The sequence below is a fragment of the Staurois parvus genome, unplaced genomic scaffold (assembly GCF_062004578.1).
Source record: "Staurois parvus isolate SC_StPar_1 unplaced genomic scaffold, SC_StPar_1.0 ptg000019l, whole genome shotgun sequence".
NCBI lineage: Eukaryota > Metazoa > Chordata > Amphibia > Anura > Ranidae > Staurois > Staurois parvus.
The window spans coordinates 31,500,225-31,523,074 of record NW_028317815.1 but is presented as its reverse complement, the minus strand read 5'-3'; the positions used below and the strand labels follow the sequence as shown (position 1 = coordinate 31,523,074).

At 39.1% G+C, this 22,850-nt stretch overlaps 1 protein-coding gene across 2 annotated transcripts in view; it reads left to right on the top strand.

Moving 5' to 3' along the window:
- MCM10 (minichromosome maintenance 10 replication initiation factor) overlaps positions 1-22,850 on the top strand; it is a 41,739-nt gene that overhangs the window by 2,099 nt on the left and 16,790 nt on the right. For both annotated transcript variants that reach the window (XM_089686203.1, XM_089686207.1), the window contains exons 2-15: positions 3,511-3,555; positions 5,805-6,107; positions 7,143-7,268; positions 9,104-9,247; positions 9,340-9,502; positions 10,991-11,156; positions 11,551-11,718; positions 13,368-13,484; positions 14,970-15,166; positions 16,674-16,774; positions 16,859-16,972; positions 17,071-17,188; positions 17,728-17,941; positions 21,202-21,343. In XM_089686203.1, coding sequence (XP_089542329.1) covers positions 3,549-3,555; positions 5,805-6,107; positions 7,143-7,268; positions 9,104-9,247; positions 9,340-9,502; positions 10,991-11,156; positions 11,551-11,718; positions 13,368-13,484; positions 14,970-15,166; positions 16,674-16,774; positions 16,859-16,972; positions 17,071-17,188; positions 17,728-17,941; positions 21,202-21,343 — 2,080 coding nt within the window. In that variant the 5' untranslated portion in view covers positions 3,511-3,548. The remainder of the gene's footprint in view (positions 1-3,510; positions 3,556-5,804; positions 6,108-7,142; positions 7,269-9,103; positions 9,248-9,339; positions 9,503-10,990; positions 11,157-11,550; positions 11,719-13,367; positions 13,485-14,969; positions 15,167-16,673; positions 16,775-16,858; positions 16,973-17,070; positions 17,189-17,727; positions 17,942-21,201; positions 21,344-22,850) is intronic.

Here is a 22,850-nt window from a genome sequence, read left to right as displayed (position 1 = left end):
AGGGGGGGGGGGCTTTCTTGTCGTCGTCGCCCCCCCCTTCCCGACCTGCCGGGCTGGCTGCATGCTCATATAAGGGTCTTGTATGGGTTTTGGGATGACCCCTACGCCATTTATTTAAATTTTTTTTTAATTTTGGTGTGGGGGTTTCCAAAATCCATACCAGACCCAAAGGGCTTGGTATAGATGGAGGGGGGGGACCCCACGCTGTTTTTACATTAGTTTTTAATTGCCAGCAAGTCTTTCTTTTTCAATCAGCTTTCATTGGGAATCCCACTGACAGCTGAAACATGGTTTAACCTACTAAAATACTGCATGACTTGATAAAATAACTCATGCGGTATTTTAGTAGCATTTTTATTGGATTCAAACTTAAAAAAAAATGCTATGCGGTATCCTACTGCACACTTGGATGTGGTAAGATACTGCTTACAGATGTCTATGCAAATCGCACCAAAAGTAGTGAATGTACTACTTTAGAAATCTGTGCAGCTCTGACCAAGCCAGAACCACGCCGTTATGACTGCTCTAATAGCAAACAATAGGGTGCGACTTGGCAATAGGGTGCGACTGCGGGCTTACACCCCGGTCACACCAAACCTGACTTTGAAATCGTGCAACTCAGCTGTAAGGCTTGGTTCACACAAGATGCGATTTAAAATCGTGCGGTTTGTTTGCGATTTCACTGCATTTTCTGAAGATTTGTTTGCAACTTTGTGAAGATATCCCAACGATTTCTTGTGATATTTTCCATTGCGTTTTGCAGTGCGATTTCTATTGTAGTTTATATGTGAAATCACAACAAACTGCAGAAAAAGTAATACAAGAACTACTTTTGAAATCGCGCTGCAGCAAATCGCACTTGTTAAGAGACATTCATTAAATCCGATGCAGGAATCTGCAACGTGTATAAAACTCATTGGCGTACGCATGAAAACTGATGTCTCTGCAAGTGAAAATTACGTTAACCGAGGCATTCGTAAACCGAGGTACCATTGTGTGTGTGTGTGTGTGTGTGTGTGTATATATATATATATATATATATATATATATATATATATATATATATATGTATATGTGTATATATATATATATATATATATATATATGTGTATATATATATATATATATGTGTATATATATATATATATATATATATATATATATATATAGGCAGCACAGTGGTTAAATGGTTAGCACTTCCATCTGGCAGTACTTAGGTCGTTGGTTCGAATCCCAACCACGGCACCACCTGCCTGGAGTTTGCATGTTCTGCCTGTGTGGGTGTACTCCGGTTTCCTTCCACACTCCAAAGACATGCTGGTAGGTGAATTGGCTCTTGTCTAAATTGGCCCTAGTATGTGTGAATGTGATTTAGGGACCTTAGATTGTATACCCCTTGAGGGTTAGGGACTGATGTGAATGTATGCTGCATAAATTGACGGCTCTATAGAAGTACCTGAAATAAATAAAAAAATATCTATATCGCAAAAAATAAAACTGCACAGGCGATCAAATACCACCGAAAGAAAGCGTTTTTCATGGGGGGGAAAAAAGAATGTAAATTTCATTTGAGTGCAGCGTTGCATGACCGTGCAATTGTCAGTTAAAAGTAACGCAGCACTGTAATACAAAAAATGGCATGGTCAGGAAGGGGGGTAAATCCTCAGGAGGGCAAGTGGTTAACCACTTGCCTTCCACCTATAGCAAATTTACTGCTATAGGGTGAACAGTCTGTGCAAAATCATGTATATAAATGTGATTTTGCATTTCCTCCACTGGGGGGCGCGCACCTGCTGCAGAGCACTGGTTCTGCTGTGATTGGACACAGCAGAAGCCGATCAAGAGGTTGGGCAATGAATAAGCGCCGGCACCTGTTGATCGCAGAGGAGACTGACCTAACACAGCTCCGCCTATGTAAAAAAGGCAGAGCTGTGTTATGTCAACGGAGATCTGCTAGAATTTGTTTAGGGAATAAAATCTAGCAGATTGCCTAGTAAAAACCGCATATAGTCCACATGTTACTATTGGTTAGGCCAGGGCTTGACAAATTTGCTTTGAATCTTAAGAGGCAGCTAAAAAAGTTAGAAGCCAGTTTTTTTGGGGGGTTTTTAGCGTAGCATGGGTTGTCAGCGTCTGGGATTTCACGCAATGTGATTTGCCACGTGACAATCATGGCAAAACCGCACCATGTTTTATCCACCACTGGAAATATTGGCACCTGAACATGTGTTATGCGATCACAGCGATTCTGCTGTGATCCCAAAATGCCCAGGTGTGAATGGAACCTTCCTGGTTCACACATGTGATTCTGAATTAGTTTTGAAACTCAGATTTGCATAACAGGCTAGATATTGTGTTTCTATTGAGGTGGTTCACCCAGATGTGATCCACATGCATTTTGTTTTGAGTGCCATTATGAAAAGGGTCCTGTTCGAGTTTGTAGTGGTGCGTTCCAGACTCGCAAGCGATAAGAGTATAGTGGCATGCAGATATGAGTGTTCACATAGGATTGCTATTCACAGGAGTTTTCGCATAGAAGACTATGGGAGGCGTTTTCGCATAGAAGTCTATGAAGTGTGTATGAACTTTGGCGCCAGAATGAAATTTCTAGTCGCCATTGCAATCGGGTGCCTGGAATTTGTCAAGCCCTGGGCTAGGCACACAACCCTTTGATTGCCCTAGATGTTTAACCCCTTCCCAGGCAGTGTCAACAATACAGTGACAGTGTATTTTTTTTAAGCGCTGGTTACTATTAGTGTCACTGGTTTCCCACAAAATGTCCGTGTCAGACTGTCTGCCGCAATATCACAGTCCTGCTATAAGTCATTGATCACTGCCATTAATAGTATAAAAAAATAAAATAAATCTCCAGCATATATACCGCCATTTGTAGACGCTGTAACTGTTGTGCAAACCAATCGGTATATGCTTATTGGGATTTTGTTTTTTTTTTATACTAAAAATGAGTAGCAGAATACATTTCAGCCTAAATTTATGAATACATTTTGATTTTTTTATTTTAAGTTTTTTTTTTTTTTTGTTTTTTGTGTTTCTTTTTTAATTGGGTATGTTTTATAGCAGAAAGTACAAAAAAAAATTTTTTTTTAAATGTCTGTTTTTTTCATTTTATAGCGCAGAAAATAAAAACCACAGAGGTGATCAAATACCACTAAAAGAAGGCTATACTTGTGGGAAAAAAATTACATAAATTTAATTTATGTACAGCTTCCATTACCGCTCAGTTGTCAAAGTAAAGCAGCACCAAATTGCACAAAATGGCCTGGTCATGAAGGGAGGTTAAATCTTCCGGAGGTCAAGTGGTTACAGGAGAAGTTCCCCTTTGGAACATATTGATTGCGGGTGCAATGCTTTGCAGGCTCCTTTTAGAATAAAAATAATAGTTACACATTTTTTTAACTGCAACAGGTGATTTTATTCTTTTAATAATGTTTTATTTTTGCATGTCCATTTTTTTTGACTTTTGACTACTTTTTTTCGCCTTCTATTTAGGTATCAAATTTGGTGGAGTCCCTGCTGCTATTAGAATAATGGAAGGTGAGCTATCTTTTGGCACTTTTTTTTGTTTCAAATCACATAAAATATATTACCTATTTAATTCAGAATTTGCAAAGGAGTTTTGGATAACACACCTCTGGACAACATGTTAGCTTGGAGGCTCATTCATCTCTTGTGTTTTTAGAACTCAAGTTGGTAAAGCAGCATGGCAACTGTGCCTCTTTGATTGTGTAAACTAGATTATATATTGTAGGAAGGAAATCAGAAAACCTATTTTGTTTACCTTTTCTCTTCCTTATGTATGGCCAAATATTTTTAGGTCACAAAAGTACACTTACTAATGACCGCTTTTAGCTATCTGTGCAGAGTCATGCCACATTTTGGAAGGATCCTAACAATATTGTTGGGATCTACCCAGCTACCTGATAGCTGCCTTCTCCTTTCAGCCAGGGTGCTCTACAGATTTGAGGCAGTGGCTGTCCACCACTCTGGGACATATTTGGGCACTGTTAGAATCCACCCTGCAATGATCAGATCTGTTCAGACCCCTGATATTTCAGTAAAGCCCTGAGTAGTAAAAAATAAAAAGTTAAAACTGTAATAATGAAAGAAATAATTGCCTGTTCACATTTGTGCCGTTTGGAAGCACATTAAACACATTGTTGCTTTACTCAAACTCATGTCCACTGCAGTGCCATTTATTGTGAATGGCACCTCAACGCATCTTGCTAATGCTTGTGTGTTGCAACAACTCATTACCACAGGTTGTGGTGCACTGTTGTGTTTTAGTAAAGAATTGTAATGGGCCTTTTTTGGTGCAATTTGTGAGCATTGTTGCTAGAATAATAGTTTTAAGTGACCACAGGTTCTATTCATGTGTTGATTGCACAATAGTGGAAAACTGTTGTGTGTCCAACTACAGCTAGTTACCCTAATAAACTGAATTAAAGATGCACTACTAGAGTTCTACACTCATTCTACAGCTGTTGTGTCTATGTAGTAAATGATTCCTCCAGATGGTAAATAGGGCTACACTGAAATTCTGGTTGCCAAAAACACCCTTTTCGACTGTTGGGGGAAATTAAAAATAACCCCACCCCTCAAAGTTATCCGTCCGCCGTCGCTCGGTAGTTCAGTTTTACCTGAGAAACCATTGATCCCGGCGTTAGGCATAGAGATGAGAAGGAAAGATGGCCACCACACATATCTTTGCCCTTGGAGGACCGGAGCGATGTCACTTCCGGTTCCGGTCATTTTTTATTTATTTTTATAGCACTAGATCAATGCTTTTTTTTTTTTTTTTTTTTTTTTTTTTTTTTTTTTTTTTATACCATGTAATGCTTTACATTGCAGAGGAGAGATGTGGGGTCTTATTGACCTCATATCTCTCCATATTTCTATCACAAGGGATGCATGCATTTCTTGTGATAAGAATAAGTGATTACAATTTTTTTAAAAGGAACAGTGCAAAAATAAAAAAACATTAAATACAATTTTTTTTTCAAAGTTTAAAGTGCCCCCGTCCTCGCACGTAGTGGTGAACTCATACGTGGGTCATTACCACGTATGTAAATGGTGTTCAAACCACACATGCGAGGTATCGCCACAAACATTGGAGCAAGAGCAATAATTCTCGCACTAGACTTCCTCTGTAACTTTACACTGCTAACCTGCAGAAATTTTTAAAGCATCACCTATGGAGATTTTTAAGCATCGCAGTTTCACGCCATTCCACGATCGTGCGCAATTTTAAAGCATGACAATTGGGTATCTATTTACTCGCAGTAACATCCTCTTACATATTTTACAAAACAATTGTGGTATAGTTTTCTTTAATCATAGTGTATCTTTTTTCCAAAAAATACTCATTTTTAAATACTGCGCATTTTGATTTTCGGTCAAGTGCATTTTGACTTTTCGCTTTTGGTTTCGGCACCCGAATTTTCATTTTGGTGCACCACTAATGGTAAATACTAGGTTGGAATTTAGCATGGTTACTCACCATCTGGGAGATTTAGATTTGCCATTTCTTGTTGATGAGCAAATAGTTTGAAAATCTTTCAGATTGAGAGGCACCTTTACATCCCAAAATGTAGGCAGCTTGATGGTAGTAAATTTGTACCATTATGCATTTCAAATTTGTAATAAAACTTGCATGCCTTTGGTATAAGAAAGTTCAGAGATGGTTTTGCCCTACAGACAAAGCTCATTTTATACAAATATCTATTGTTTTAAACTATAATGGTTTCAGTAGCAGTCCTATAAATGTTCTCTGTACATCTCACCAGATAACGCTGACCTGGAGCTTTTGACTTCCCTGCTGGAGGAAAATGAAGCTGCTGAAAGCAGTGGTTCACACTTTTCTGATGCTTCAAATGAGCCTGACGCATATGATGAATTGTTTGATGGCGATGAAGAAGGGTCTTACCATGAAAGTGACAGTGCAGGTGAAGAGCAGGACTCTGAGGTGAAAGAAGATTTTAGTACACTGTTTGGTGATATTGATGATCTTGAAGATGATAAACATGCTCTTCCAAACAATACACAATCCTCTTCACCCTCTCAGGAAAAATCTAAAAAGGAACTGGAAGGTAGGTTTTGCTTATTTGCAGAAGTGGAATTGTTTTAGGGTGAACTGTATTTCTTGCATGTACATCTCACACCAAAATCTACAAATATTCTAGCACATGCAGCTGCAGTGTAGTAATTGTGTAACATGCCCTTAGGTTGTATTGTGACTAAAGCTGGCCATAGATGGATTGAACTGGCCGAGATTCAATTAATCCATGGGCAGGCTGTACAACAAGCCTGTCAGATTTTTTTTCTTGCTTGAGAAAACTGTCGGTTGTAGCCACCAGCAGTGATCATTGTGTTCTGCTGACAGGGAGCCTTCCCACTGCCAGAACACAATAGTGTTACAGTATGGATTCCCCCATCTACACTGTTTTGATTGAAGAATTGAGAAATATGCTTTACTGCATCATCTGTGGCTTGCATTAAACAATATGCAGTCCTTTTTTTCTTTCTGTAAATACCCTGTTGTAAACTATGCTCAATTGAAAAAGTTGATTACTTTCTAGTTTAAAAGTGTGAGATCTTTGTAAATATATAGACAACTGCTTAAATAAACAAATATTTTCAACAGTTGCTTACAATTTTTCTGCACCCCAATATTAGCATTTTGGGCTGGCGCTTCAACTGGGCTTTAATTTCTTAAACGTGAAAGCTTTTGAAATGTCAGATTTTTGTGCCTTAAAGTGGTTCTAAAGACAGAAGGTTTTTACTGTAATGCATTCTATGCATTAATGTAAAATACTTTCTGGGTGTAGCTCCCCCTTATAATTATCTGAGTCTCATCTTGATCCAGCTATGTGCATGAGCAGCGGCTGTCCCGGGTCTCTGTCTCCTCATTAGCTCACACATGACTGTAGCCATGCTTTACTCATCCCCATACTGCCAAAAAAAAAAAAACCTACAAAACTAAGATTTACTGACTTTTGACCATGGAGTCTTTTTATGAAGCAAGCATATTGACGCTTGTTTGGAGCAATGATTGTGAGAGCAGTAAAAACCTGTGCAGTTAATCTAACCCTGGTTGGTGGTAATGACATGCTATTCTCTGTTAGAGGAGCTACGGAGAATGCAGGAGCAAATGAGAAGGCTACAAGAACAGCTTCAGCATACTGGGATTGTTCAGTCACCAAGCGCTGCATTACCTGGGAAATCACCAGCCAACAACATGAGGATAACAGGTGATTTGTGCAGTTTCATTTGATTTTGTGTAATTATCCAATATTTTGGAATATGAGGTCTAATGACCTACAAGATTGTATTATACAAGGTACTGTATAAATGCTGGAATAAATGGTTTGGCAAAAAGGGTGAAGAGTCATGTCTGTCATATTTCTGGGTTGTGGTCTTTTATCTTGTATACCACTTCCATTTGTCTCACATATGTTTGTGAGCAAATATTTGACATTTTCCTACAGTTTTACACTTATGCACAAACACACATTTTGAGCTTGCAGCAGAACTATCAAATCCAGACTGCATCTTCTGTGCCATGTGTAAAATGTAATTTGCAAGATAATAGGCACAGTTCTCAGAGTTTTACATAAGCATTGGGATCTTATTTTTTTTTCAGCTATGAGACTTTAATTTTCAATGAACTCAAATGATAGCTATAATTAATAAGGGAAAAAAAGGGAAAATTTGGATACCACAGGGTGTCAGAGGATATTTGTTGTAAAAAGAATTATTTTCCACAAGCTGTTGCATCTTTATATACTGGGTTGTTCATTGTTTTTCTGCTTGAAATATATTTAAGAAATATTTTGAAAGTAAAAAATAGGGTTCCTTGTGGGTCCTGGTGGGTTTAGTTTTGTGGTCTGAGCCTATTATTTGCAAAGTGCTCCCTAAAGTAGGCTTTATAGTGGAGGCACAAAATGAATGCCTGGAGCAGCATTTCTGTGAACTGTACTGCAGCATGGATCATGCGAAAGTATTCCTACTAAATGGGGACTTCGGCTTCAAAATCCCATTAAAGTGTTACTAAACCCAGGACCCTGCATTCACTATATCTGCTCTCACACAGTACACACAACATGGAAGTGCAATTATTTTAGTAAATATAAATTGTTAAATACCTTTTCTCATCAGCAGTTAGAGCAGTCTTGTGATTTCTATCAGTGTCCGCAGTCAGTGGTTACAGCTTGCAGGAGGAGTATTCTTTCTGCTCTAGGAGGATGCAAAACCCCTGACCTCTGTCTGGACAGTGCTGATTGGCCCTGTGCTGATCACATGCACTTTCCTAGGGAAAAAGAAAAACCTCTCTAGCAATACACACCAAACTGCATGTGGCTACAAGTTCAGTCTGTCTTATCAGGTGGACATTTGAACAAGAGGAGGGGCAGAGAAAACAGGATCAAATAGCCTTTTTACACAATGCAGAGGATTAACCCCTTAGGTTCCATTGTGAGTATAACAAGCATGCTTTACTGCATATACAGACTGATTTTACTGTTGTGGGTTTAGTAACACTTTAACGTTTAATTCACTAAAACATAAGTAAGAAGTGAAAGTGAAGTTCTAGCCAAACTTTTCTAGCAGCTTTAGAAACAAGAAATGGTTAGAACTCCTGTCCAGTTTTTAAAAAATGTCTGTGTTCCATGTGGAGGATGTTCCTTTACTTTGTGTCCTTATGATCATATTGTTACTGTGGCAAGAAGTCAGGAGAAATCTCTGATGGGCACAAAGCAATAATAACCTAAAATAAAAAAACTTCTTTCCTCAACACCTGCCCAATCCTTTCATCTGGTCTTTATGCATGCATCGTCTGAACCCAATTGAGAAGGCTATCAGTGGGCTTACAGATTGCAGAAACATTAAAGTCAATGGAGTTAAAGCCGCTAATGTGTGGGAAGAGAGATTGATGCATTGGAGCAAATTTTACTTTTGTACTGTATAACAAGTTGTTGTGATTTTATTTTGGTCAGTATTTTAACTTGATTTTGGATACTTGTAAATGCTGCTATGTTATATTTTTACCAGAAATGTTTCTTGCTCTCATAAAAATTTTTGCTTGTAGCACCAAAATCACAGTTCAGCCCTTTAAAGGAAAGGAATATTAAACCTATGCAAGAGTCCAGTGCCTTTGCTGCTCAACTTGTCAGTCCATCTACCTCAAATATGAAACCTCAGGAAACTGCAAAAAGAAAGCTTCCAATGTCTGGTAACAATACATAGTTCTACATTGAGTTTTGTCTCTTTCCTGAATTCTAACATTTGTGCTAAATCTTGTGCATTTTTTTTCCCATACTGCAGAGAATAATAGCCCACCACAGAAAAAAATTCCAAATTTATCTCTGGCTGGAAAACCTGTTGCTAAAACGAGCCCTGCAGCAGTAGCCTCATCCCAGCCTGCCTCAAGCAAAACTCCTTCCAGCCAACAGGTGTCCTTGGAAAAATTCTCTGGACTGCGACTCAGGTATAATAAATCAGGATATAGGATAAAGTTTTCGATTTGTTTTTTCTTTTCCACTATTTTCTGTCCTTTAAAATGGGATAATACAACTCCTCCTTATGGTATATTATCTTCCTGCTAGTGATGCACCGAAATGAAAATTCTGGTGCCGAAACCGATACCAAAAATTCAGAATGTATGTATTCGAAAATCGAAATGTATGTGGGGCTGGAGAGACTCCAATTTTTTTTTTCTTTTGTATTTTTTTTCAGGTATATACTTTCAGGTATATAATTTTTATTTTTTTTTTAACTTATGATTTTATTGCTATCACATAGGGGACTAGTAGTCCCCTATGTGATAGCATATGAGTGACAGGTCCTCTTTGGAGGGGGGAGGGGGTGGGGGGCAGTGTGTGCAAGCAGGGGGCAGGAGAGGAGCAGTGTATACAGAGAGTCTCCCTCACTGGCTGTCACTATATGTCGGTGCCGGTTTTTAAATGCAATTGACAGCTTTTTTTTTTCTCTTCAATATAGCTCACAGAATTAGCTGTCACTTTCCCCGGAACTAATTGAAACTGTTTCTTTTAACTCGGGGAAAGAAACTAAAAGGAAACTTTTCCCCTGCTGAACTGTGCAGTGATTGGACAAAAAACAAAATTTGGCAGCTGATTTCAGCCAATGATATCCGCTCTGCCCAATCACGCACAGAGTTCTTTGTTTACAAACGCATAGAACTGGCTGTTCTCCCTGAAAAAAAAAACAGCCAGATGGTAAAGGCAGCACACTTTGTTAGGCACACAGTTATCTCTTAGATTGCCCCTAGATGTTCACTCCTTCCCAGCCAGTGTCATTAGTGGAGTGTCAGAGTACAGTATTGTCACTGATCATATCTGTGTCAATGACACTCCCAGATTGCCTGCCATTGCAGTCCCCCTATAAGTCACTGATGACCGCCATTGCTAGTATAGCATCATAGCTGCGTAAATTCCAGTATAGATACCATTGTTTTTAGACGCTATAACTTGCACAAGCCAGTTAATATACACTTATTGGGATTTTCTTTTTTTACCAAAGACATATAGCAGAATACAATTTTGGCCTAAATTTATGAAGAAATTGATTTTTTTTTCTTCTGTTTATATAGTAAAAAATAGAAAACCCAATGGTGGTCAAAAATCACCCAAAGAGAGCTCGTTTTGTATGGGAAAAAAAATTACATTTCTTTTGTGTTGTTTGACGAAGCAATTGCCAGTTAAAGTAGTACAGTGTTGAATAGCAAAAAATGTCCTGGACATAAAAGGGGTAAAACCTTCCAGAGGTCTAGTGGTTAAACAAATGGCCCTTGGAATTACTATTAAAAGCCTAATTCTAACATGTACAGTGTTTTTGTTTTGGGTTTGTTTTTTTGTTTTTTCTGTTTTTCACACTTAAGCTGCTTTATTTCTTCATGACATGTTTTTTATTTTTTTTAATTTTTTTTTTTTTTTGTGTGTGTGTGTTTTGTAAAAAGGAAACCCCGTGTGTCATCTTTAGAAATGGAGCGGAAAATGAGTGGCAGAAAGCTGATCAGACTCTTCCAATTGCAGAACAAAATTGCAACAGAAAAGTTGGAGGACCAAGACTGGGTTACGTTTGGTGTAATTGTCAAGAAGGTTACTCCTCAGAGCTCTAATAATGTAAGATAACTATTAGCCAAAACAAGCATTTTGTATGCATGCTAAACAAGGACCCCTGTAGTCTTGTCCCTGTCCTATAGACTGAGTTTGTCTTTATGCTGTAAAGATACTTGCGTTATGATAGTTTTTATCAGATTTTTTATTTTTTTTTCTTCTTTTCACCATCTTGGAAACTGATGTAATCATGTTGTATTTTTTACATTCATTTCCATCCCCTAGCCTGACTGTAAACAGTTGGTGCTGTGTTACAAGAGAACATTTCCTTCTGCTTACTAGGCAATTAGTTGTAATCTCGCAATTCATTCCACTAAGCTTGTGCATTAAAATTTCTAATATTGTCTTAAGTACCGTATTTGATTTGTGGTTTTTTTTTTTTTTTTTCTTTTCTTTACAGGGCAAAACGTTTAGTATTTGGAGGCTGAATGACTTGAAAAATTTTGATATGTGTGTATCTCTGTTCTTGTTTGGTGATGTACACAAAGAGCACTGGAAAACAGATCAGGGAGTGGTCATTGGTATTTTAAATCCTAATCCTATGAAACCAAAAGAAGGCTCAGAAGAGGTATGTTGTATCAAAACTTTAAACAGCAATTAGTATGATCAACCACTAACCTCTTTGCTCTAAAGCATTTTCCAGCGTGTTGACTAGAGGGATACGCAATATATACAGCAGCATAAACTGCTTTCCTGAAAAAAATGTTAGGAAATGTGACTTCATTTTATTTTCTCTGATATGATGATCTGATTACTTTAACCACTTCCCATAAACAGGACATACGCGAACATCTTTGGATGGTAAGGGTGATATCTCGGTCATCGTTGCAGCTGCTGTGTTGACAGATATCATTTTCTTCTGCTGATGAATCTGGCTTGTAAAAGTAATCCAAGAGGATAAAGAGCCACTGGATTACTTTTACAGGTGACGAAAGAGGATTCCCCCTCCCGTCGCCACCTTTACTGGGCTCTCCCGTGCAATCGGGGAGCCCTCTAAGGATGTATTCAGCAGCATCCTGTTCCTGAGGCACAGTGGCAGAAATGGGTTGTTCCTCGCACTGTGTGATGCCAGAAATTGGAAGTGACAAGGATTTCATCACTTCCGGTTTCAGGCTCAATAAACAAGCATCAGATCACATTGTGATCTTGTATTCGACCCCAGATCTCTCCAAAAAGAGAACCTATCATGCTTTATCACAAGGGATGTTTATAGTTCTTGTGATAGCAATAAAAGTGATTGTAAAAAAGTTAAATTTAAAAAAAATATTTTTTTTTCTTAAAGCACCCCTGCCCACCATGTTGGTGCACAAAGGCAAACGCAGTCAGGCCTGCACACATAGGTAAACAACGATTGCACCACACACGTGAAGTATTGCTGCAATAATTCTAGCGGAAGATCTCCTGTATAATTAAACTGGTAACCTATAATTAAGGCTTTTAAAGAAAAAAATGGAGATTTTTAGGTACCTGTAGTTGGGCGCCGTTCTACAGGCATACACAATATTAAAGCATAATATGTTTGATATCTATTTACCCTGCATAATATCTTTTATGTTTTACCAAAAAAGAAATTGGGTATTTTATACTGTTTTTGTGCATTTCAATTAATTGTAGTTTTTGCATTTGGCAAACCACTGTGCAAATACCATGTAACATAAAAATATCCAACACTTACCATTTTATTCTTTAGGACCTCTGTTTAAAAATATTTTTGGCATAAAAATTAGTTAAAACCACCAGACTTGGGCCCTGAGGAATAAAATGGTGATGTTCCAATTTTTGTGTGTCAGGATTTTAGCACAATTTTCAGTAAAATAATTAGCTAAACTTTTAATTTTAATGCACACAAGCAGTATTACCCATGTTTTTCACTTCACATTTAGCATCCTGAATAGTCTTCTGTAAGGTGCATCAGCATTTTATTTCACCATCTCTAGGTGGCTCCAGTAGACCCCCATCCACACTTATCCTCACAAGGATTGGGTTTCCTCTTTTCTTGTCAAAGCACACTCTTCTAGATCTGGAAGTGCTTTTTCGGTATGAAGCACCTGTGTCCTGTTAGCGTTGTTTGTGTGCTGTGTTGCCCACCCATCAGTTGGACTGCTTTTAAAATGTCTTGAAGGTTTATAAGACCCCCTCCTGTGGCCTTCAATGAATCAGGAAGAAAATTGAAGTTTAAATTGCTGTAATTGCAAGCATCTCCCCTTTTCACAACAGGTGTGCCTGTCTGTTGACAATCCACAAAAGATCTTGTTACTGGGAGAAGCAATGGATTTGGGAACATGTAAAGCTCGTAAGAAGAATGGTGATCCCTGCACACAAATGGTCAACCTGGTAGGTGACCAGTTTATTCTGTCACTTTCTACATAGTTTCAAAATCTTTCTAGGTTGTCATTAACCTCTTCATTACTAAAGACTATTTCACTGAATCTGACAAAATAAGATACACATGACTGTCTATGGGTTTCAGGCTTTATGTGGAAGTCAGAACATGTTGCTTTTGTGATTACACTTGGCTATAGACTTAAGGTGGCTGTGCACCTTTTGTAAGCCGTGAGTAGTGGATGAGATTTCTCTTGCTAATTTGCATTTTGTCATTTTGTGCAACTACGAAAATATACTCCAAATGCAATTGTCTAGTTCAGTGTAAGGATAGTGACCGATAAACATGATGCTTGTTTTTAATGCATTAATTATTAGAAGGTGTAGGCCATCTTTTGTGCAGTATATGGAAACAATGGCTCTTTCACTTGACCTGTCAGTATATCTGCTTGTATGGGCAAGATTTACTGGCCGAAGAAAAATCGGTGAACTACCACAGCACCAGCGTAGTTCTTTGAGAACTACAAGCCAACAGCCGCCACGGCTGTCAGGACTTGTAGTTTTCTCATTCACAGATGACTGATGGCTAACTGATTCCCCCTAAACACCCCCCCCCCCCCCGGTTGCTGTCAAAGCGAAGGAGCGGGAGCCAGTCCATTCATAACATGTTACACCTTGAATATGGGTATAACATGTTATGAAAGGTGAACTTGTCCTTTTTAATGGTGCTCAAAAAAATTGTAATATGACCAAATGGCATGGCCAGACAGGAGAGAAATCAAATAGAGTTTTGGGATACACCTCTAAAGGGGGGAGGAAATATATATTACTCTATGGGGCTTTAGTTTTAGAAATCTTGCATACAAAAATATACTGATTAGATGAAGATAGTTCAGAGAGAGGGCAACAAAATGGGGCAAGGCAAAAGCGTTAAAACATGTCAGAGGGGGCCTGGGTAAACTTAACATGTACAGCCTTAGGGTGAAATGGGGGGCATGATTGAAACCTTTAAATACAGATAAATACAGAATGTGAATAAGATTCAGGAGGTTAGTAATTTTCAGTATGTGTCTGAGATCAAGAAGCCAAACATAAGGGGAGGAAGCTGTAAAACTAACATTGGCAATTATTTTTGACTAAATGGAAATTACTTGAAACAGACTCCACCCAAGGTAGTAATGTGTGTGTGTGTGTGTGTGTGTGTGTGTGTGTTAAACTCTGAAGGTGTTGGGGGGGGGGGGGGGGGGTCAGACTTGATGGACCACTTGGTCTTTTTCTGCTGCTCTGTCTCCAAACCGTACTAAATAGAATCAGGCATGTTATGATTAATAGCCACTGCAGCAACAGCTTAGTACATCACTTGTTTTTAGCTAGCAGTTGTTTGCCGTTTCAGTGATCTGTTGCTGACAGAGAAGGAATTTAGCATGATCATTCTGTGTAACTGTATTATATGTATCTGCTTCCTTAAGCTCTGAAACATTGTTTTGTTCTAATTAGAATGACTGCGAGTACTGCCAGTATCATGTGCAAGCTCAGTATAAGAAGGTGAGCGCCAAACGAGCAGATCTACAGTCAAGCTATTCTGGACATGCTCCTAAGAAAATGTCTAGGGGAGGAAACAGCCTGAAAGAGAAACTGTGCCAGAGTGGTTTTCACTATGGTGGTGTGTCCTCTATGGCATATGCAGCTTCACTGTAAGTAGACTGCCAACTTATCTCTAATTTTGGTATCAAATCCAACATTGTAATTTAAGAACTACAGATATTAAATGTTTCTCAGTAAAGTTCAATCAATATAAAAATTGACAGTTTTACAGAATAGTTGTTTTTTTTTGACACAGTACCACTTTGGTACTGGCTTGCAGAGCATACTAAGAGGGAATAAAACGTTTTGCAAATAGAAGGGGTCTGGAGGATACATCTGGTTATTTTAAGATTTTATACAAGGTTCTCTTTTCCCTGGGTAATGATCAGAGGTTACAGTTCTCTATACCTGCCTTACTTTGAAAGTTGCTTTTGGAGTATACACTTCTAAGGTCATTAAAGTAACTTTTTTAGGTTTGAAAATCTGTTTTGCTAATTTCAGCATTGCAAAGTAGCCTCTAATAGGTGTCTGATAGTACTACTAAAGCCGGACATAGATGGATCGAATCTTGGCTGGTTCAGCAGGAACCATAATGTACCTTGCAGCGGTGTGGTGGCGTGTATTGTGCTGCATTAAATGACACATGTATGGTGTGAACAGAGCACATTGAGAACAATGGTGTTCTACAACATATGTGACCTTGCAGCTACAGACATCATCTCGATACCTTTTGGAGCTGATGATGGACCCTTTTTTTTTTTTTTTTTTTTTTTTTTTTTTTAGCGATCCTATCAGTTACTTAGCTACTGGATCTCCTTTTACAGACAGTGGATGTTGTTCATCCTTTGTGATGGGAATAGAGTTGATGACATAAATATAACGGTACAGTGTAAAAAAAATAAATAAAATGTCCCCCTGTGCTTGCACGCAAACACGCACGCGCACATTGGTCCTGCACACATATGGAAGCAGTGATCACACCGCATATGTGAGGTATCGCTGCGAACACCAGAGCAATAACAATAATTCTAGTAGCAGACCTCCTGTGTAACTAAATGGGTAACTTATAAAGGCTTTTAAAACGTCGCTCGTGGATAATTTAAATGCATGTGGTTTTGTTGTTGATCCACAGGCGTGCATCATTTTAAAGCATGACATGTTTGGTATCTATTTACTTGGCATAATAACATTCAATATTATATTTACCACAAAATTCAGTATTATATTTGTGTTCACTAAGATTCATTAAAGTGTATTTAAAAAAAAAAAAAAAAAAATTGCCTTTGAAAAACCGCTGCACAAATACAACAAGGCATAAAAAAACACCTACCATTTTATTCTCTAGGGCCTCTGCTTAAAAAAATATATAATGTTTGGGGGCGTCTAAGTACTTTTCTAGCAAAAAAATGCTGATTGTTCATATTTATATGTATGTATATGTATGTGTGTGTGTGTGTGTATATGTATATATGTGTGTGTGAGAAAAGTGTCAGAATAACCCTGGACTTAACCCTGGCAACACATACAATACTCCTTTGGAAGTAAATTATACAGTTGGATATGGAAACATTTTGTAAAATAAAAATCCCTTTAACTTCTTATTGTATATGTTTACAGTGCATCAGCTGCAGCGCCTAAGAAATCTGTCCAAACAACTTTAACAAAGATGGTAGTTAGAGGAGCAGGTGCCATAGCACTGGAAGCGAAACAAAAAATAGGTATTTGACTTTGTTATCCCAGTATTTAGTGTAACGTTTCTTAGGCAATGTACTTTATCTAGAGTAACATACTTTGTTCTTCAGCTGCTGCAAGCAAAAACGCTGTGCCGTGTTCAGATGAGTTCAAGGAGCTTTTGTCTATACCAACTTCAGGAGCACTGAATTTGAATAGACATTTGTCTGGCGTGGGCACAAAAGGTACCAAACTCTTCCACTTCCACTCATTTGTACTTTTAGGTGAAAAAAAAATTTGTTTTGCATTTAAACCCTCCCAATTTAACATCTTTGTGTTTTAGCATCCATGGCTAAACCTGGATCATCTATTCAGTCTCTTTCGGCTTCAGAGCTTTTGAAACAGCAGAAACAACAGTTGTTGGTTGCAAGAAAACGGAGATCAGAAGAGATCCAGAAAAGGTTCATTCACAACCTCTATAGTTCCCTGGTCACACTTCAATTGAATCTTTGCCGGTTCAGCAGGAACCGGCTGTAATGTACCTTGCAAGTGTAGCCATGGCATGCGATTTTACCCCAAAGTTAAAATATTGATAATATCTGAGCCTGTCTTTTAAAGGTTGTAAATATCTTAGTACTGTATAGAATTTTTGTTTCTTACAGCAAACATTGGACTGATTTTAAGCATTTATGGACTTTGTTCAAGGCACACCTCAAAATTTTAAAATTTTTAGGATGTACCTCTTTTTAAAACTATTGCTGAGCAAAGTAGAATTTTTGTTACTACTTTTTGCCAGTAGATTGCTGGGAAATTAAAATTTTTACAAGGCCATGTTGCCAAAAGAAAGCTATATGTATTCAGCATCATAAGTCCTTGCCGAATTAATAGGCCTATAGCAAAATGTAAACTTTTAAATGACTCCTAGCTAATTCCCAAATATGTGTGGTTGATGAATGTAATCTTGTCTCATAAACAAGTGAATCATTTTTGTGTTTGTTAGGTTTCTTGAGAGCACAAATAAAACAGAACCATCCAGTTCTACTGCAAGTGCTGGGCAGGCCATATTTCAGTCTCCAAAGCAAGCTGCAGAGTTCCCCAAAGCCCAGACGATGTCCACCCCCAAGTTAGCACGTGGTTTTACAAAGGGAGAAGATGTTCTCTTCTTTGATATGTCTCCTTCTTGCAAAAAAAATTCTTCTGTTAAAGCAAAAAAGGTATTATAATAGTTCATATTCTTAGCACATTTATTTCCATATATTTATGTAAAAAAAAGTTTGCGCTAGAGATCTTCTGTTTAGTTGAACACAGGACTAGGTAGCAGCTTTAGTGTCAAAGGCATGAATACCATCCTGGTAGTAAGTTCTTTTAAAGAGTAAGTTTTTACCTTTTCTGAAAAAAATGAAAATATGAACTTACTGCACTGTCTCTGCTGGGAAGGGGGTTGCTAAATTGCTGGATTTTTCACTGTGGATCTATTAATACATTTTATAGGTGGGCAACTCTTATCCTCAGATTGATTAGTGGTTCCAAATTAATAACTACTGCAGTAGAGAAAAGACCCAAAAGATACTCTGCATCTTTCCAAATAACTGTTTATTCGGCACATTTGAAGTTTGTTTTTTTGGGTTTTCTTTTAGTATACACCTGATCACGTAGGTATCACAATAATATTACAATTGTACTTCAAGTTTTGTAAACTGAACATGAAATAGAAGCTGTATTGTGTCTCCACACATTTCCTATAAATACTGTATAAATGTCTTTTTAACAATCCACAAATCACCTGGCTTTAGTTTACAAGATCCTTCCAAACTGTTAGGTTAGGATCTGGAATTTTGGGAAGAAAACACAAATTAGTTTGTGAAAAACGTTAAGAGATCAGCAACATTCTCTGAGATCTGAGTAAAACCTCAAACTTCTTGTAAGAACTCTCCTATAACATTAGTTCCTCTGTTGTTCTCTAGTTTCTGGGACTCTGTACTTTACAAACTACTTCTGATGACACTCTTTACTGTGGCCTTTGCAGTAGCATTTGCCACTGGCTAAACTTCTGACCATTCAGAAAACATATCCATACAGACCAGTGCATACTCGCAAGATCCTGACTTGGGCATCTGCATATATCTTTTTGTAATCTCTGGAGAGGATGTTCAGTTTTTGGTAACCAGTAAAACAAGAAGCGGTATATTCAAAACCAACTGTGGTGAACCCTGGTGCTATCCCATGCTCATTTACTAAAGTAGACATAACTGCTTTTGAATGATGACATGGTCCATGTATCAATCTGGAGGGAAAAGAGTAGCTGGCAGACATAAAGATCACCTTTTTCCAAAGTCCTGTTTCATAAGAAGTTGTCCTCCACTGTGGACCACTTGTTCTTGTTCTGGGGTGCTCAAAGTTTAATTATTCCATCTCTACTGGGCAAGAACTCGGGGGGGAAACTTGAACAGACCCAGAAAGTGTCCGGGGCTGTAATCCAGTATTCTTAGTCGCCTGGTTTACTTCCAGTGTGTGCATTTTAATGTTGTGGCTAACTCATCAAGAAGCTGGAAGGCTGAAGACAGCCAATCAATTAACTTGGAATTTGAAACTTCTAGCCCTTCAAATGAAACCAAAATTATGCACCACCCCAAAAGCGCTCTAATTCTCTAACATCTATATAAACATGAATATCTTCAGTTGGTCTCTGCTGTCTGCCTTACAGTGTCTTGGTTACTTTCAGCAGTTTGAATATCTCCTTCCAGCAGCTTTATCCTGATTATTCAAGGGCCTAGCTTTTTGTCCCTGAGCTGCAATCCTGCTCCACCAGGTGCCTCCAGCTCACCTCCCACCTGCAGTGCACTCCTGAAGGTCCCTAAACTGATAGCCTGGAATGTAACCCTCTACTTGTCTGCCTTCCTCTGAGTTTTCTGCTAGCTCTATCGGACATTGCCCCCTCCTCTGTTCTGTCACAGGAGAATTTATCCTAGTCCTGCTTAACTTTATGGGCCAAATTGCAAGTTATATTGCTGTCCCTTACTGCAGAGACCATAAGCATAATTCCAAGCCTTCCCCATTGGTCTCGGCAGACTCCGTGTCTTCAGCCTTTGAGAAGCTATAGGATGTGGAGTCTCTTAAGTATCTAATGCATGGTATTGCTCCTGAGGAGTCACAGGCCTCAGTCATGCCAGATGCAGAGACGGTCTTAACTCTTATAGAAGCGGATTGCACATCCTTAAATTTTAAAGCCTGCTGCTTTACTAGCGCTGTTTCCAGCAAAGTTCCTTTAGTAACCCTAAGCCTACCAAGAACTTTCTAAGGATTCTGCTGCTTTAAAGGAACTGGCAGAACCCTGACAAGCTGTTCACTACTCCCAAATGACTGGTAGTCCTATACTTAAGGAGAGCGGTATTAAAAGGTGGACCACTCCCTTTGTGTATCCAGTTAAATCCTGCATTAACAAGGTATTGATCCTCTTGGAGGATGCGCTTGTGTTTTTATTGATCCCATCTATAAGTGACTGGAGATAATTTGTAAAACATTTCTCTGGCAGACCTGGTCTTAGTACCTGCCTTGGCTGTCATGCTGTTCTGTCAAACTGTAACCAACTGAACAAAAGCAATGAGAAGATATCCAGCCATGTCCCAAGCTGATCCCTTGCTACTGTGTGAACTGTTTGTTAGAAGTCTCCAATCTCATTTCTCATTTGATTCCTATTGGTTAACATGAGGACTGGTTAAAAAAAAGAAAAAAAAATTGGCTTGCAGACAGGCATATAAAGAAACATCTGTGTGCATGTCCTTCAAAGGACATCTCAATGATGTCTCTTAGGAGCTACCCTGAAAACCCTTATTAAGCAAGTTTATTCACCTGCCCCAGAAGAAGCATAGGGCCCAGACCAGGAAGGTGCACCCCTCCTTTGAGACCAAGAAGAGTTCCTTTCATTACTCCCAGTCCTTAACCTTTATAGGCAAACACAAACCCAGCCCACCCATAAACCCTGGGCTTCTCATCAATTCATGGCTTCCAACCTGCCTGTGTCATTGCATAGATTAGTAGATCTCCATACAGTCCATTAGAGCTTTCTAGAGCAAGGGGTCATAGCTCCAGTACTTGTAGCAGAACATAAATAAGGGTTCTACTCCAAACTGTTCAGTGATTTCGGACCAAAAGGGCACATCTGCCCCTTCTTGAATCTCAAAGCTATTAAATGTTTGTTTTTTCTGGTCCATAGTTTCTGCATGGATTCAACCAGGTCTCATTCTGGCGCCTGTGCTAGGTTTGCTTTGCTTGCAGGGCATACCTATTGTGGGGTTTTTGCCAACCTTCCCTGCTAAGGGAGCAGTCGGCACAGGACTGTTCTGACTGACAACATAGCCAGTTTCCTCTAGTAGGTGGCTTTGCCAATGGTGTCATTGAATTCTTGTTTCCCTTGATGAAGTATAAGAAATGGATTTTACAGTAAGTTCAGAATTCTTATTTTCTTCCTTTACAGGTTGCTGCTCTCCGGAAACTGCAAGCAAAAGGACAAATGCTCACAAAACAGGATCCTAACAGCATCAAGAGAAAGCGTTCCAGCTCAATGGACATTGACCAAGTGGCTGAAAGGGCAAACAAAGATACCACATCTCCTGAAGGTAATCTGCCCTGAATGGCTGTTTTTCAGTTGTTTTGAAGGGAGACTATCACAGAGCACAATATCTTTTCCAGTCATTTCCAATAGCAGCTACCATTATTTGAGCATTTTATTTCTGCTTCCATGGCGGCCTTTGTAAAGTTTCTGACCCAGAACTGGTATACCACTGGTCTGAGTCAGGTATTCTATGACAAACTATTCTAAACCCTTAAGACCTATTTCATTGCAGCTATGATGTTTTTTTTTTATCGTACATCCCAGGACACAGATTATCTTCATATCCTTGATCATTGGGTCATGCTAACACCTCTAGGTGAATAAACACTGGCAAAACAAATCCCCTCCCCCTAGGCATAATCCCTCTCAGCTAGGCAAGGCTTCAGCTTTTTGCTAGTGTCTTTCGTGATGGTCATGTCTGTAGTCTCTGCATAAAAATAGCTAGTTTCTCATTGATTCTGAATCCATTGCTTAGGGCTTTACTAATCTCAGAGGTGCCTTGACCCCGCACTGGACATGTGGGGACAACATGTTATGTTGCCAGTGGGCACTTGCGTAATGGGACCCTGTGCAATGATATATGAAAGTGGTGGGGTTTTTTTAGGGGGTCACACAGCAGTTACCTTGTATGGACAGTGGGGCACAGGTAGAAAATAGGGGACTGTTATTCCTGGGGTTACTAAGCCCCAGTATGAGTCCGGCCTCAGTATAGGAGTCCTTTTACCCCTGCATGATGGCTGTCTCTGCTCTTGTAGGCATCTGTTATACATTTAGCTGCTGGCGTAGTTCTTCTCTTCTCCTCAAACTGGTCAGTGGAGCAGTACTTTCTTCATAGTGTGCAGATGCTTTATATGTGTTCAGCTTCAGTGTGTGTGTGTGTGTGTGTGTGTGTGTGTGTGTGTGTGTGTGTGTGTGTGTGTGTGTGTGTGTTTTTGGTTGGTGTTTTGTTTTTTGTTTTATTTTTAAATATATATTTACCTCAGGCTGAGGTCAGGAGTCTGTGCAGGCCAGTCAAGTTCCTCCACCCCATACTCGCTAATCCATGTCTTTATGGACCTGCTTTGTGCACTAGTCTTGTTAGAACAGGAAGGGGCCATCCCCAAACTGTTCTCACAAAGTTGGGAGCTTGAAATTGACCAAAATGTCTTGGTGTGCTGACACCTTAAGAGTTCCCTTCACTGGAACTATGGAGCCAAGCCCAACCCATGAAAAACATCCCCTCAGCATAATCCCCCCTCCACACTTGGCACAATGCAGTTAGGCAAGTACCATTTTCCTGGCAAGCACCAAACGCAAACACACCTATCTGCCTGACAGGGAAGCATGATTAGTCACTACAGAGAACACATCTCCACTGCTCTAGAGTCCAGTGGTGGAGTGCTTTACTCCACTGCATCTGACGCTTTGCATTGCACTTGGTGATGTAAGGCTTGGATGCAGCTGCTTGGCCATAGAAACCCATTCCATGAAGCTCTCTACACACTGTTGTTGTGCTAATCTGAAGGCCACAT